Source organism: Pseudophryne corroboree, chromosome 2 (assembly GCF_028390025.1).
Source record: "Pseudophryne corroboree isolate aPseCor3 chromosome 2, aPseCor3.hap2, whole genome shotgun sequence".
Lineage (NCBI taxonomy): Eukaryota > Metazoa > Chordata > Amphibia > Anura > Myobatrachidae > Pseudophryne > Pseudophryne corroboree.
The window spans coordinates 911,611,691-911,628,399 of NC_086445.1; the positions used below are offsets into that span (position 1 = coordinate 911,611,691).

At 48.3% G+C, this 16,709-nt stretch overlaps 1 protein-coding gene across 1 annotated transcript in view; it reads left to right on the forward strand.

Annotated features, from left to right (window-relative positions):
* Positions 1–16,709, forward strand: part of RPA1 (replication protein A1) — a 167,972-nt gene that overhangs the window by 72,149 nt on the left and 79,114 nt on the right. Inside the window, exon 4 of the mRNA XM_063956115.1 lies at positions 10,061–10,169. Coding sequence (XP_063812185.1) covers positions 10,061–10,169 — 109 coding nt within the window. The remainder of the gene's footprint in view (positions 1–10,060; positions 10,170–16,709) is intronic.

Sequence of the window (16,709 nt, forward strand, 5' to 3'; positions counted from 1 at the left end):
CGGCCCTATCCATTTTCTTTCAAAAGGAACTGGCGTCTCTTCCTGAAGTTCAGACGTTTGTTAAGGGAGTGCTGCATATTCAGCCCCCTTTTGTGCCACCTTGGGATCTCAACGTGGTGTTGGGTTTCCTAAAATCCCACTGGTTTGAACCACTTAAGACCGTGGAGCTAAAGTATCTCACGTGGAAGGTGGTCATGCTATTGGCATTAGCTTCGGCTAGGCGTGTGTCAGAATTGGCGGCTTTGTCATGTAAAAGCCCCTATCTGGTTTTTCATATGGACAGGGCGGAATTGCGGACTCGTCCCCAATTTCTGCCAAAGGTGGTGTCATCTTTTCATTTGAACCAACCTATCGTAGTGCCTGCGGCTACTCGTGACTTGGAGGATTCCAGGTTACTAGATGTAGTCAGGGCTTTGAAGATTTATGTAGCCCGAACGGCTGGAGTCCGGAAAACTGATTCGCTGTTTATCCTTTATGCCCCCAACAAGTTGGGTGCTCCTGCTTCAAAGCAAACCGTTGCCCGCTGGATCTGTAACACGATTCAGCAGGCTCATTCTGCGGCTGGATTGCCTCATCCAAAATCAGTGAAAGCCCATTCCACAAGGAAGGTGGGCTCTTCTTGGGCGGCTGCCCAAGGGGTCTCGGCATTACAGTTTTGCTGAGCTGCTACTTGGTCGGGTTCAAACACATTTGCAAAATTCTACAAGTTTGATACCCTGGCTGAGGAGGACCTTGAGTTTGCCCATTCGGTGCTGCAGAGTCATCCGCACTCTCCCGCCCGTTTGGGAGCTTTGATATAATCCCCATGGTCCTTACGGAGTCCCCAGCATCCACTATGACGTCAGAGAAAATAAGATTTTACTTCCCGGTAAATCTATTTCTCGTAGTCCGTAGTGGATGCTGGGCGCCCGTCCCAAGTGCGGCCTTTCTGCAATACGTGTACATAGTTATTGCTTAATAATGGGTTATGTTATGTTGGCATCCATTGTTGATGCCCTGTTGTTGTTCATACTGTTGACTGGATAAGTTTATCACAAGTTATACGGTGTGATTGGTGTGGCTGGTATGAGTCTTACCCGAGATTCCAAAATCCTTCCTTTCTTTATAATGTCTGCTCTTCCGGGCACAGTTTCCTTAACTGAGGTCTGGAGGAGGGGCATAGAGGGAGGAGCCAGTGCACACCAGATAGTACTAAATCTTTCTTTAGAGTGCCCAGTCTCCTGCGGAGCCCGCTATTTCCCATGGTCCTTACGGAGTCCCCAGCATCCACTACGGACTACGAGAAATAGATTTACCGGTAAGTAAAATCTTATTTTTTCACCTAGGCAAAACATTTGTCATGTGTGAAAACATGTGGATTCGCCGATCCACATGATTTTGAGGCATTGTTCGCCTATGACTTCTCACTAAAAAAATAAATAAGTGAAAAGACATTGGTGAAAATGCCTTAAAAATAGGCGAAAACGGCCCGCAATTGAGTACTCAATACTAAATTCAGTAGCTCCGAAATTGCCGTAGCTAATTGAATAACCCCTTAGGTAGAAAATAAGTCTGTTCTTCTACTAGGGAAACACTGTAAGCAGTGCATGCTCACTGCTTACCCTGTTATTTCTCTCTTCATGAGAGTTCTGTGTAATGTAGGCATCCGCAGCAGTGATGCCATTTACAGTCCCTCCTCTGCCATCCATTTCGCTTAAGATAGACATTTTGATCCAATTTCAGATGTGGGCAAGGAGTAGAATACTACATTGTATGATCCTGCATGGTGTACAGAAAAAGGGCAGGGTGCTTTTTTTACATTTTAAAAATGGGAAGGGTGCAGCACCCTGCTGAAACAGCCTAGAAGGAACACGGTCATTGTCCATAGAAAGCCAGTACTTTCTAACAGCTCCCATATTTGTATTTTTAAACGACTTTTTGTTGTCTCTTAAATCTCATTAAGGGCCTAATTCAGAGTTGATCGCAGCAGCAAATTTGTTAGCAGTTGGCCGAAACCATGTGCACTGCAGGAGGGGCAGATATAATATGGGCAGAGAGAGTTAGATTTGGGTGGGGTGTGTTCAAACAAAATCTAAATTGCAGTGTAAAAATAAAGCAGCCAGTATTTTCCCTTGCACAGAAACAATATTTCTCTAACGTCCTAGTGGATGCTGGGGACTCCGAAAGGACCATGGGGAACAGCGGCTCCGCAGGAGACTGGGCACAAAAGTAAAAAGCTTTAGGACTACCTGGTGTGCACTGGCTCCTCCCCCCATGACCCTCCTCCAAGCCTCAGTTAGATTTTTGTGCCCGAACGAGACGGGTGCAGGCTAAGGGGCTCTCCTGAGCTGCTTAGTGTAAAAGTTTAAAGTAGGTTTTTTATTTTCAGTGAGACCTGCTGGCAACAGGCTCACTGCACCGAGGGACTAAGGGGAGAAGAAGCGAACTCACCTGCGTGCAGAGTGGATTGGGCTTCTTAGGCTACTGGACATTAGCTCCAGAGGGACGATCACAGGCCCAGCCATGGATGGGTCCCAGAGCCGCGCCGCCGTCCCCCTTACAGAGCCAGAAGATGAGAGGTCCGGAAAATCGGCGGCAGAAGACGTCCTGTCTTCTATAAGGTAGCGCACAGCACTGCAGCTGTGCGCCATTGCTCTCAGCACACTTCACACTCCGGTCACTGAGGGTGCAGGGCGCTGGGGGGGGGGGGCGCCCTGAGACGCAATAAAAACACCTTTTTTGGCAAAAAATACATCACATATAGCTCCTGGGCTATATGGATGTATTTAACCCCTGCCAATTTTTACATAAAAAAGCGGGAGAAAGGCCGCCGAAAAAGGGGCGGAGCCTATCTCCTCAGCACACTGGCGCCATTTTTTCCTCACAGCTCCGTTGGAGGAAGGCTCCCTGACTCTCCCCTGCAGTCCTGCACTACAGAAACAGGGTAAAACGAGAGGGGGGGCACTAATTTGGCATATAAATATATACAGCAGCTATATTAGGGAAAAACACTTATATAAGGTTATCCCTGTATATATATAGCGCTCTGGTGTGTGCTGGCAAACTCTCCCTCTGTCTCCCCAAAGGGCTAGTGGGGTCCTGTCCTCTATCAGAGCATTCCCTGTGTGTGTGCTGTGTGTCGGTACGTTGTGTCGACATGTATGAGGAGGAAAATGATGTGGAGGCGGAGCAATTGCCTGTGTTAGTGATGTCACCCCCTAGAGAGTCGACACCTGACTGGATGGTCTTATGGAAAGAATTACGTGATAGTGTCAGCACTTTACAAAAGACTGTTGACGACATGAGACAGCCGGCAAATCAGTTAATACCTGTACAGGCGTCTCAAACACCGTCGGGGGCTCTAAAGCGCCCGTTACCTCAGGTGGTCGACACAGACCCAGACACGGACACTGACTCCAGTGTCGACGGTGAGGAAACAAACGTATTTTCCAGTAGGGCCACACGTTACATGATCACGGCAATGAAGGAAGTTTTGAACATTTCTGATACTACAAGTACCACAAAAAAGGGTATTATGTGGGGTGTGAAAAAACTACCCGTAGTTTTTCCCGAATCAGATGAATTAAATGAGGTGTGTGATGAAGCGTGGGTTTCCCCCGATAAAAAAACTGCTAATTTCTAAAAAGTTATTGGCATTATACCCTTTCCCGCTCACACGCTTATCAAAACAAGTGGCGTTACCGTCCCCAGATTCGGCCGCCCTCAAGGAACCAGCTGATAGAAAGCTGGAAAATATCCTTAAAAGTATATACACACATACTGGTATTATACTGCGACCAGCAATCGCCTCAGCCTGGATGTGCAGTGCTGGGGTGGCTTGGTCGGATTCCCTGACTGAAAATATTGATACCCTAGACAGGGACAATATATTGACTATAGAGCATTTAAAGGATGCATTTCTATATATGCGAGATGCACAGAGGGATATTTGCACTCTGGCATCAAGAGTAAGTGCGATGTCCATTTCTGCCAGAAGAGGATTATGGACACGACAGTGGTCAGGTGATGCGGATTCCAAACGGCATATGGAAGTATTGCCGTATAAAGGGGAGGAGTTATTTGGGGTCGGTCTATCGGACCTGGTGGCCACGGCAACGGCTGGAAAATCCACCTTTTTACCCCAAGTCACCTCGCAGCAGAAAAAGATACCGTCTTTTCAGGCTCAGTCCTTTCGTCCCCATAAGGGCAAGCGGGCAAAAGGCCACTCATATCTGCCCCGGGGCAGAGAAAGGGGAAAAAGACTGCAGCAGACAGCCTCTTCCCACGAACAGAAGCCCTCCCCCGCTTCTGCCAAGTCCTCAGCATGACGCTGGGGCCTTACAAGCGGACTCAGGCACGGTGGGGGCCCGTCTCAAGAATTTCAGCGCGCAGTGGGCTCACTCGCAAGTGGACCCCTGGATCCTGCAGGTAGTATCTCAGGGGTACAAATTGGAATTCGAGACGTCTCCCCCTCGCCGGTTCCTGAAGTCTGCTTTACCAACGTCTCCCCCCGACAGGGAGGCGGTATTGGAAGCCATTCACAAGCTGTATTCCCAGCAGGTGATAATCAAGGTACCCCTCCTACAACAGGGAAAGGGGTATTATTCCACGCTGTTTGTGGTACCGAAGCCGGACGGCTCGGTGAGACCCATTTTAAATCTGAAATCCTTGAACACTTACATAAAAAGGTTCAAGTTCAAGATGGAGTCACTCAGAGCAGTGATAGCTAACCTGGAAGAAGGGGACTATATGGTGTCTCTGGACATCAAGGATGCTTACCTCCATGTCCCAATTTGCCCTTCTCACCAAGGGTACCTCAGGTTTGTGGTACAGAACTGTCACTATCCGTTTCAGACGCTGCCGTTTGGATTGTCCACGGCACCCCGGGTCTTTACCAAGGTAATGGCCGAAATGATGATTCTTCTTCGAAGAAAAGGCGTCTTAATTATCCCTTACTTGGACGATCTCCTGATAAGGGCAAGGTCCAGGGAACAGTTAGAGGTCGGAGTAGCACTATCTCAAGTAGTACTACGACAGCACGGATGGATTCTAAATATTCCAAAATCGCAGCTGATTCCGACGACACGTCTGCTGTTCCTAGGGATGATTCTGGACACAGTACAGAAAAAGGTGTTTCTCCCGGAGGAGAAAGCCAAGGAGTTATCCGACCTAGTCAGGAACCTCCTAAGACCAGGCCAAGTGTCAGTACACCAATGCACAAGGGTCCTGGGAAAGATGGTGGCTTCTTACGAAGCGATTCCATTCGGCAGATTCCACGCAAGAACTTTTCAGTGGGATCTGCTGGACAAATGGTCCGGATCGCATCTTCAAATGCATCAGCGGATAACCCTGTCTCCAAGGACAAGGGTGTCTCTCCTGTGGTGGTTACAGAGTGCTCATCTCCTAGAGGGCCGCAGATTCGGCATTCAGGATTGGGTCCTGGTGACCACGGATGCCAGCCTGAGAGGCTGGGGAGCAGTCACACAGGGAAGAAATTTCCAGGGCTTATGGTCAAGCATGGAAACGTCACTTCACATAAATATCCTGGAACTAAGGGCCATTTACAATGCCCTAAGTCAGGCAAGACCTCTGCTTCAGGGTCAGCCGGTGTTGATCCAGTCGGACAACATCACGGCAGTCGCCCACGTAAACAGACAGGGCGGCACACGAAGCAGGAGGGCAATGATGGAAGTGGCAAGGATTCTTCGCTGGGCGGAGAATCATGTGATAGCACTGTCAGCAGTGTTCATTCCGGGAGTGGACAACTGGGAAGCAGACTTCCTCAGCAGACACTATCTTCACCCGGGGGAGTGGGGACTTCACCCAGAAGTCTTCCACATGATTGTGAACCGTTGGGAAAAACCAAAGGTGGACATGATGGCGTCCCGCCTCAACAAAAAACTGGACAGATATTGCGCCAGGTCAAGGGACCCTCAGGCAATAGCTGTGGACGCTCTGGTAACACCGTGGGTGTACCAGTCAGTGTATGTGTTCCCTCCTCTTCCTCTCATACCAAAAGTACTGAGAATCATAAGAAGGAGAGGAGTAAAGACTATACTCGTGGCTCCGGATTGGCCAAGAAGGACTTGGTACCCGGAAATTCAAGAGATGCTCACGGAAGACCCGTGGCCTCTACCTCTAAGAAAGGACCTGCTCCAGCAGGGACCATGTCTGTTCCAAGACTTACTGCGGCTGCGTTTGACGGCATGGCGGTTGAACGCCGGATCCTGAAGGAAAAAGGCATTCCGGATGAAGTCATCCCTACCCTGATCAAAGCCAGGAAGGATGTAACCGTACAACATTATCACCGTATTTGGCGTAAATATGTTGCGTGGTGCGAGGCCAGGAAGGCCCCTACAGAGGAATTTCAACTGGGTCGTTTCCTGCATTTCCTGCAAACAGGACTGTCTATGGGCCTAAAATTAGGGTCCATTAAGGTTCAAATTTCGGCCCTGTCAATATTCTTCCAAAAAGAACTGGCTTCTGTTCCTGAAGTTCAGACGTTTGTCAAGGGAGTACTGCATATACAGCCTCCTTTTGTGCCTCCAGTGGCACCTTGGGATCTCAATGTAGTTTTGGGATTCCTAAAATCACATTGGTTTGAACCACTCACCACTGTGGACTTAAAATATCTCACATGGAAAGTGGTAATGCTGTTAGCCCTGGCTTCAGCCAGGCGTGTCTCAGAATTGGCGGCTTTATCCTATTAAAGCCCTTACCTAATTTTTCATACGGACAGGGCAGAATTGAGGACTCGTCCTCAATTTCTCCCTAAGGTGGTTTCAGCTTTTCACTTGAACCAGCCTATTGTGGTGCCTGCGGCTACTAGGGACTTGGAGGATTCCAAGTTGCTGGACGTAGTCAGGGCCCTGAAAATGTATGTTTCCAGGACGACTGGAGTCAGAAAATCTGATTCGCTGTTTATTCTGTATGCACCCAATAAGCTGGGTGCTCCTGCTTCTAAGCAGACGATTGCTCGTTGGATTTGAAGTACAATTCAGCTTGCACATTCTGTGGCAGGCCTGCCACAGCCAAAATCTGTTAAAGCCCATTCCACACGGAAAGTGGGCTCATCTTGGGCGGCTGCCCGAGGGGTCTCGGCTTTACAACTTTGCCGAGCAGCTACTTGGTCAGGGGCAAACACGTTTGCTAAATTCTACAAATTTGATACCCTGGCTGAGGAGGACCTGGAGTTCTCTCATTCGGTGCTGCAGAGTCATCCGCACTCTCCCGCCCGTTTGGGAGCTTTGGTATAATCCCCATGGTCCTTTCGGAGTCCCCAGCATCCACTAGGACGTTAGAGAAAATAAGAATTTACTTACCGATAATTCTATTTCTCATAGTCCGTAGTGGATGCTGGGCGCCCATCCCAAGTGCGGATTGTCTGCATTACTTGTACATAGTTATTGTTACAAAATCGGGTTATTGTTGTTGTGAGCCATCTTTTCAGAGGCTCCTTCTGTTATCATGCTGTTAACTGGGTTCAGATCACAAGTTGTACGGTGTGATTGGTGTGGCTGGTATGAGTCTTACCCGGGATTCAAAATCCTTCCTTATTGTGTACGCTCGTCCGGGCACAGTATCCTAACTGAGGCTTGGAGGAGGGTCATGGGGGGAGGAGCCAGTGCACACCAGGTAGTCCTAAAGCTTTTTACTTTTGTGCCCAGTCTCCTGCGGAGCCGCTGTTCCCCATGGTCCTTTCGGAGTCCCCAGCATCCACTACGGACTATGAGAAATAGAATTATCGGTAAGTAAATTCTTATTAACCCACCCAAATCTAACTCTCTACACATGTTCTATCTGCCCCACCTGCAGTGCACATGGTTTTGCCCAACTGCTAACAAATTTACTGCTTCGATCAACTCTGAATTACCTCCTAAGTCTAAAGACAGACACACACACACACACACACACACACACACACACACACACACACACACACACACAGCACGATGTGTCCTTCAGCGACGGAACACACTTGCTGATGGCGGGCTGGGCCATGCTACATTCGGCAGCATGGCATCATTCGCCGCCTCAGATCTTTCTGTATGTTCAAGAGATCTAAGGAGGTGACTAATGACCTGCGGGTGCACACATCACATAATTTTCATGCCCACACACACACACGGACCGTTTTTAAACAATGTGTTGCGATCGGTCGAAAATTGCCACATCATTTAAAAAACTTTAAGGTGCCCACACACGGTAAGGTTTTTAATCTTGTAGTTTATACATAATTCTTCTACATAAATATTTAAATGTAAAATTAAGTTACTGTTATTTATGCTGCCAATTCGAGCTGCCCTTTTTGTTCTTGTGATACTGATTTATTAGAAGCACTGAGTAATTGTAGCTGAAGTAGATAGTCCGTACCTAAACTTTATTTATTTAAATCTTTGCTTTAATCAAATTGACTTGTATCAATAACTTGTGAATGAAAATAAATGTTTGGAGCCAGAGATGCTTGTATGTGAGGCTAGATGGCACTACGGTGTAACAATAAATCCAGTGCTGCACTTGCCCACAAACTCGTAATGCGATAATTATAGTACTGCAATAGCAGCAATATGCTCAGAATCTTTTCTGCTCTGCTTAAAATACAACTGTTTTATTAGGAACTTGAAAATGAGTCTGGGAAGCATGCTCGAAGTCTTGCACACACAATTTTACTGTTCTTTATAAATGTCGCTTACCATGGCTTCTAATACTATGTATATCACTTTATATAGCAGTTATACTTTGTGTCTGTGATTAAGTGCCTCAAGCATTTGTCTTCAATGTAACCCACACGTTTAGTTTGTGAGGTCCGATTGAAGAGAAAGTTGGATCAGAGAGATCCTTCATGGGAGCATGTTTGAGGTTGTGTTGCTGATTGGGGTACCTGAATATCCACAATGGTGTCGTTTTCCATTTGTACTTCCTATCAGGCAACCAGATTGCTGGTGTAGTTCCAGCTGTCTTTTAAAAGAGGTCCATGTGGAATTGACACACATGCATTTACATAAGTGTTCCCAGATAGTTGGGGGTAGGTTCTAGTCCTGTTGCAAACTTCAGTAATTCTCATTCAAGAACACAGGTCTGATTTATTCTCTTCCAGGGAATAGCAGATATTTGTGTTTGGGATTCCTTAAAATTATTTTACGTGCAGGAATAATTAGTAGTATCTGTACGAGCATGTGTGCTTTCAAGTGAGGGATTGCCGGATAAAATGGGAATATTTTTATACCAGGAAATATTTAATTTGTTCTCCCTGTAAATTATAATCGTATCCTTTCCTAATAACACTTCTATTTATATAGTGCTTTTCTCTAGTAGGACGCAAAGTCGCTTTAGACATTAGAAACGTGGTACATTGTACAAGGATTTGGTATTACAGAAGTAGAAAAATATACAGAACTAATAAAAAAACGAAACCTAGAGAACACAATAAGCGTATTGTAGGTTTGGTGCAGACATTTTGGGTAATAAAATCCACGGCTAAATATGCATAAAAGGCACCAGGTGCGGCAGCCTTCTTGGGCGCACTATGTAGGATTACCCTCGGTGGTATAGGTCACACCTAGAAGAGATGACACAATGGGTGGTTGCAGCATCCTAACATGAGTAGGGACCTACCAGAACAGTCAGGTCACTGTATTTTTTTTTTTTTTTTGTCCCATCCATGACCGTACCAGGTGAAGCAGTAATCTTGGGTGCACAAAGAAGGTTACACTGTTGGAGATAAGCCATATAAGGGCTCAAAGTTTACATGGAAAAGTAGACTCGCGTTGCAGTATGATATACTCTGTATGAAAAGAGTCACGTGAACTACATCCTGCCCATGGAGGATGCACTTCAGTGGAAGTATAGCATACAGTGGTGTACTGCAAACAGTGATGCAGTTCGGTAGCGATTCATAGAGGACCCACATGATTGTAACAAGTAACCACGTGGCTCGAGATATTGCTCAAGAATGTTTGATCCCCATCCTGTATCTTCTGTCTTCATCTATAAAAAAACAAATACTGATTTGTCTAAGAGGGGAAGGGGGTGATTTTTGTAAGACTACACAAATCTCTGCTTTTTGTTTTTACTCTTTCAGCTTTTATGTTGGCTACTCAGCTGAATTCTCTTATGGATGAGAATCTCCTTGCAACAAACTGTATCTGTCAGGTCTCACGGTACATTGTAAACAACTTGAAGGATGGAAGGTGTGTATCCCCATGCTCTCTGTATGTCTGTATATTTCCATGTGCTGCAGTTTATCTGCTGCCTTTCTCCCTTTTCTAGCTGTACATGTTTGTGCACATGGGTATTGCTCTCCAAGGTAATTGCTGAAGTGTAATGATTTTTGCTAGTTATTAATGTTATATGTTTTGGATGCCTCATGTGGTGTTTGTCGATAGTCTACATGATTCTTTATTAATAAAAAAAGACTTATTTCTCCAAGAAGTTTTGGATCCTGCTGTCTTAAATGAAAAGGCTGTTAACAGACTAGTTTTAACTAGTCTACGACTTATAACTAGTGCTCTGAAATGAAACTGTCTAGCAGTACTGTACTGGCTATGTTTCCTTAGAGCACAGTAAGTGCTAAGCAAGCGTATGACGTGCTTGGATTGTTACAAGCGGGAGTGACAGCTCAGGTTCAGAGTTTGAGCCAGCAAGATATAGAGATATTAATGACCAGCTTTGGCTCTGATCATGGGGTCTTGCCAGCAAGAACAAAGAGGTACACAGTGTGGAATGTAGTACTTGTTCTAGGAATACATTGCGAAAGTATAAGCTGCAGGGGCAAAAAGTATAAAGAAAGCATCAGTCCCTCATTTAACAAATAGCTTCTTACATCAGGGAGGAATTCAACTAGCTGCAGGACTTACTGCAGGCTTTTAGCTTCCATGTTAAGAGCTTGGAACGATTCAATTAATGTCCCCGAGGGTGAACTTGAGGATGGGGGTGGTCAGCGCTAACTCCTGAGTTCAACTCCTTTCTCTCAGCTGCCCTGGCGCTATTACGGTATAGTTTAGTTACTGCATGTAACAGAGGTTCACTTTAGTTACTACATTGCTAAAAGCACTGGTTAGGGCTAGTGTGATTATCCTCTTCCTATGCCCTTCGCTGACAGCAGGAAGTTATGCAAGACTCCCCTCTACAGTAGATTCCTCAGTGTTTCTTCTTTCCAAAGATACGGTGCTGCCAGTCCCTCCTTAAAGAAGGCATCGGACAGGAAATTGAAAATGAATGTCCGTTAACACAGCAGCAGGCGTAACACTGCATCCTGCACTGTTAGGCAGCCAGGTCAACAGGGTCATTAAAGCCTGGCCAAAACAATGAGCTGAGGGTCTGCGAGCAGGACCCCCAGATAAGGATCTTATTCCCTTTGCAGAGCACAGTGAGGATTCAGCCGCTTATGTAGGCGAGGCTTCGAAGGAGGTATGTAATCTCGTTTCTAGGTCCTCCGCCTTAGCGGTGTCGGCCTGCAGAGCTTTCTGGTTGCCATAGTGGCATTTACTGGCGACGTCCTGTTCGGGCCCGACCTGGACAAGTGGATTTCCCAGGCTACTGGGGGTAATTCTGCTTTTCTTTTTCATCCACTAGGGGTCACTGGAGTACTCTTGGGATATGGACGGCTTAGCAGAAACAAAGGCACTGAATATTTAAATTTAGAACTCTCCACCCCTCCATATCCCAGAGTACCTCAGTGTACGACCTCAGTGTTTTTTCTGTGCTAACAGCACTAACAATGGCTTGTGGGAAGTTCCCACACTTTGTGGAAGATTTTATTAATTTTTCATTTTTACTTTTAACTTTTTACAATAGCACATCCCTTCCCAGTTTCTGCAAAAACATGGGTCCGGGATAGTGCCGCTGCACGGGCAGCGCATGGCGTGCCGGTCCTCACAAAGAGCACCCTCACAGCCACAGGCAGCCCACTGCTCCTGCAACAGCTGGACGGAGCTTACACATAGAAGCCCCGTCGCAGCCATGACCTGGAGAGCTGGACGGAGCTTACACATAGAAGCTCCATCGCAGCCATGACCGGAAGATACAGAGCGCAGCCTCTCTACAACAAGGTAGGCTGGGGAAACGGGGCGGTCAGCGCAGGCTGCCGCCCCGCTGTGTGGGTCAGTATTGTAATGCCGCTCATACATCCGCCCGCCACACGCTCCTTCCGGCCGCCCCAGCCGCTCCTTCCGGCCGCCCCAGCCGCTCCTTCCGGCCGCCCCAGCCGCTCCTTCCGGCCGCCCAGCCGCTCCTTCCGGCCGCCCATCACCGTCCACCCGCAGACGCTCCGTCAGTTGCCAGCGCTGAGAGGGTGACAACGTGCCGCTCAGGCGACCTCCGCTGCTCGGCAAGAAGGCCTCCCTGCAAGTCTTCCCGGGCTCCCCGCTGAGACACAGCGTTACAGGGAGTACGGGGGGAAGGGGGGGTGGTGGAATCTGGCGGATTACAGCGACAAGGGTATGTAAAGGACATATATAAACAGCAGGCACAGTTTATGTATATAAACTATATTTCTCTGACGTCCTAGTGGATGCTGGGACTCCGTCAGGACCATGGGGATTAGCGGCTCCGCAGGAGACAGGGCACAAAAATAAAAGCTTTAGGACTAGGTGGTGTGCACTGGCTCCTCCCCCTATGACCCTCCTCCAAGCCTCAGTTAGGTTTTTGTGCCCGTCCGAGCAGGGTGCAATCTAGGTGGCTCTCCTAAAGAGCTGCTTAGAAAAAGTTATTAGGTTTTTTATTTTCAGTGAGTCCTGCTGGCAACAGGCTCACTGCAACGAGGGACTTAGGGGAGAAGAAGTGAACTCGCCTGCGTGCAGGATGGATTGGCTTCTTAGGCTACTGGACACCATTAGCTCCAGAGGGATCGAACACAGGCCCAGCCATGGAGTCCGGTCCCGGAGCCGCGCCGCCGACCCCCTTGCAGATGCCGAAAAGTGAAGAGGTCCAGAAACCGGCGGCAGAAGACCTTTCAGTCTTCATGAGGTAGCGCACAGCACTGCAGCTGTGCGCCATTGTTGTCAGCACACTTCACACCAGCGGTCACTGAGGGTGCAGGGCGCTGGGGGGGGGCGCCCTGGGCAGCAATGATAATACCTTGTTCTGGCTAAAAATACATCACATATAGCCCCTGGGGCTATATGGATGTATTTAACCCCTGCCAGGTCTCACAAACACCGGGAGAAGAGCCCGCCGAAATAGGGGGCGGGGCCTATCTCCTCAGCACACAGCGCCATTTTCCTGCACAGCTCCGCTGCGAGGAAGGCTCCCAGGACTCTCCCCTGCACTGCACTACAGAAACAGGGTAAAAAAACAGAGGGGGGGCACTTTTTTGGCGATATTGATATATTAAGCTGCTATAAAGGAAACAACACTTCTGTAGGGTTGTTCCTATATATTTATAGCGCTTGGGTGTGTGCTGGCAAACTCTCCCTCTGTCTCCCCAAAGGGCTAGTGGGGTCCTGTCTTCGATAAGAGCATTCCCTGTGTGTCGGTACGTGTGTCGACATGTATGAGGACGATGTTGGTGTGGAGGCGGAGCAATTGCCGGTAATGGTGATGTCACCCCCTAGGGAGTCGACACCGGAATGGATGGCTTTGTTTATGGAATTACGTGATAATGTCAGCACGTTACAAAAATCAGTTGACGACATGAGACGGCCGGAAAACCAGTTAGTACCTGTCCAGGCGTCTCAGACACCGTCAGGGGCTGTAAAACGCCCTTTACCTCAGTCGGTCGACACAGACCCAGACACGGACACCGAATCTAGTGTCGACGGTGAAGAAACAAACGTATTTTCCAGTAGGGCCACACGTTATATGATCACGGCAATGAAGGAGGCTTTGCATATCTCTGATACTGCAAGTACCACAAAAAGGGGTATTATGTGGGGTCTGAAAAAACTACCTGTAGTTTTTCCTGAATCAGAGGAATTGAATGAAGTGTGTGATGAAGCGTGGGTTAACCCCGATAGAAAACTGCTAATTTCAAAGAAGTTATTGGCATTATATCCTTTCCCGCCAGAGGTTAGGGCGCGCTGGGAAACACCCCCTAGGGTGGATAAGGCACTCACACGCTTATCAAAACAAGTGGCGTTACCGTCTCCTGAAACGGCCGCCCTCAAGGATCCAGCTGATAGGAGGCTGGAAACTACCCTGAAAAGTATATACACTCATACTGGTGTTATACTGCGACCAGCCATCGCCTCTGCATGGATGGCAGTGCTGGGGTGGTTTGGTCGGATTCCCTGACTGAAAATATTGATACCCTGGATAGGGACAGTATTTTATTGACTATAGAGCAATTAAAGGATGCTTTTCTTTATATGCGAGATGCTCAGAGGGATATTTGCACTCTGGCATCGAGAGTAAGTGCGATGTCCATATCTGCCAGAAGAAGTTTATGGACGCGACAGTGGTCAGGTGATGCGGATTCCAAACGGCATATGGAAGTATTGCCGTATAAAGGGGAGGAATTATTTGGGGTCGGTCTATCGGATTTGGTGGCCACGGCAACAGCCGGGAAATCCACCTTTTTACCTCAGGTCCCCTCCCAACAGAAAAAGACACCGTCTTTTCAGCCGCAGTCCTTTCGTTCCTATAAGAACAAGCGGGCAAAAGGACAGTCATATCTGCCCCGAGGCAAAGGAAAGGGTAAGAGAGTGCACCAAGCAGCTCCCTCCCAGGAGCAGAAGCCCTCCCCGGCTTCTGCAAAGCCCTCAGCATGACGTTGGGGCTTTACAAGCGGACTCAGGGGCGGTGGGGGGTCGACTCAAGAGTTTCAGCGCACAGTGGGCTCACTCACAGGTGGACCCCTGGATCCTGCAGGTAGTATCTCAGGGTTACAGGTTGGAATTCGAGAAGTCTCCCCCTCGCCGGTTCCTAAAGTCTGCTCTGCCAACGTCTCCCTCAGACAGGGCGACGGTATTGGAAGCCATTCACAAGCTGTATTCTCAGCAGGTGATAGTCAAGGTACCCCTCCTACAACAGGGAAAGGGGTATTATTCCACACTATTTGTGGTACCGAAGCCGGACGGCTCGGTAAGACCTATTCTAAATCTGAAATCTTTGAACCTGTACATACAAAAATTCAAGTTCAAGATGGAGTCACTCAGAGCAGTGATAGCGAATCTGGAAGAAGGGGACTTTATGGTGTCCCTGGACATCAAGGATGCTTACCTGCATGTCCCAATTTGCCCTTCACATCAAGGGTACCTCAGGTTCGTGGTGCAAAACTGTCATTATCAGTTTCAGACGCTGCCGTTTGGATTGTCCACGGCACCTCGGGTCTTTACCAAGGTAATGGCCGAAATGATGTTTCTTCTGCGAAGAAAATGCGTATTAATTATCCCTTACTTGGACGATCTCCTGATAAGGGCAAGGTCCAGAGAACAGCTGGGGGACGTAGTAGCACTAACCCAAGTAGTGCTGCAACAGCACGGGTGGATTCTGAATTTTCCAAAATCTCAATTGACCCCGACGACACGTCTGCTGTTCCTGGGAATGATTCTGGACACGGTTCAGAAAAAGGTGTTTCTTCCGGAGGAGAAAGCCAGGGAGTTATCCGAACTTGTCAGGAACCTCCTAAAACCAGGAAAAGTGTCTGTGCATCAATGCACAAGAGTCCTGGGAAAAATGGTGGCTTCTTACAAAGCGATTCCGTTCGGCAGATTCCACGCACGAACTTTTCAGTGGGATCTGCTGGACAAATGGTCCGGATCGCATCTGCAGATGCATCAGCGGATAACTTTGTCTCCACGGACAAGGGTGTCTCTTCTGTGGTGGTTGCAGAGTACTCATCTGTTAGAGGGCCGCAGATTCGGCATACAGGACTGGGTCCTGGTGACCACGGATGCCAGTCTGAGAGGCTGGGGAGCGGTCACACAGGGAAGAAACTTCCAGGGAGTGTGGTCAAGCCTGGAGATGTCTCTTCACATAAATATACTGGAGCTAAGAGCGATTTACAATGCTCTAAGCCTGGCAAAACCCCTGCTTCAGGGTCAGCCGGTGTTGATCCAGTCGGACAACATCACGGCAGTCGCCCACGTAAACAGACAGGGCGGCACAAGAAGCAGGAGGGCAATGGCAGAAGCTGCAAGGATTCTTCGCTGGGCGGAAGATCATGTGATAGCACTGTCAGCAGTGTTCATTCCGGGAGTGGACAACTGGGAAGCGGACTTCCTCGGCAGACACGATCTACACCCGGGAGAGTGGGGACTTCATCCAGAAGTCTTCCACATGATTGTGAACCGTTGGGAAAAACCAAAGGTGGATATGATGGCGTCCCGCCTCAACAAAAAACTGGACAGGTATTGCGCCAGGTCAAGAGACCCTCAGGCAATAGCTGTGGACGCTCTGGTAACACCGTGGGTGTTCCAGTCAGTGTATGTGTTTCCTCCTCTGCCTCTCATACCAAAAGTACTGAGAATTATACGGGGAGTAAGAACGATACTCGTGGCTCCGGATTGGCCAAGAAGAACTTGGTACCCGGAACTTCAGGAGATGCTCACGGAAGATCCGTGGCCTCTACCTCTAAGACGGGACCTGCTTCAGCAGGGACCGTGTCTATTCCAAGACTTACCGCGGCTGCGTTTGACGGCATGGCGGTTGAACACCGAATTCTAAGGGAAAAAGGCATTCCGGAAGAGGTCATCCCTACCCTGGTAAAAGCCAGGAAGGAGGTGACTGCACAACATTATCACCGCATTTGGAGAAAATATGTTGCGTGGTGTGAGGCCAGGAAGGCCCCG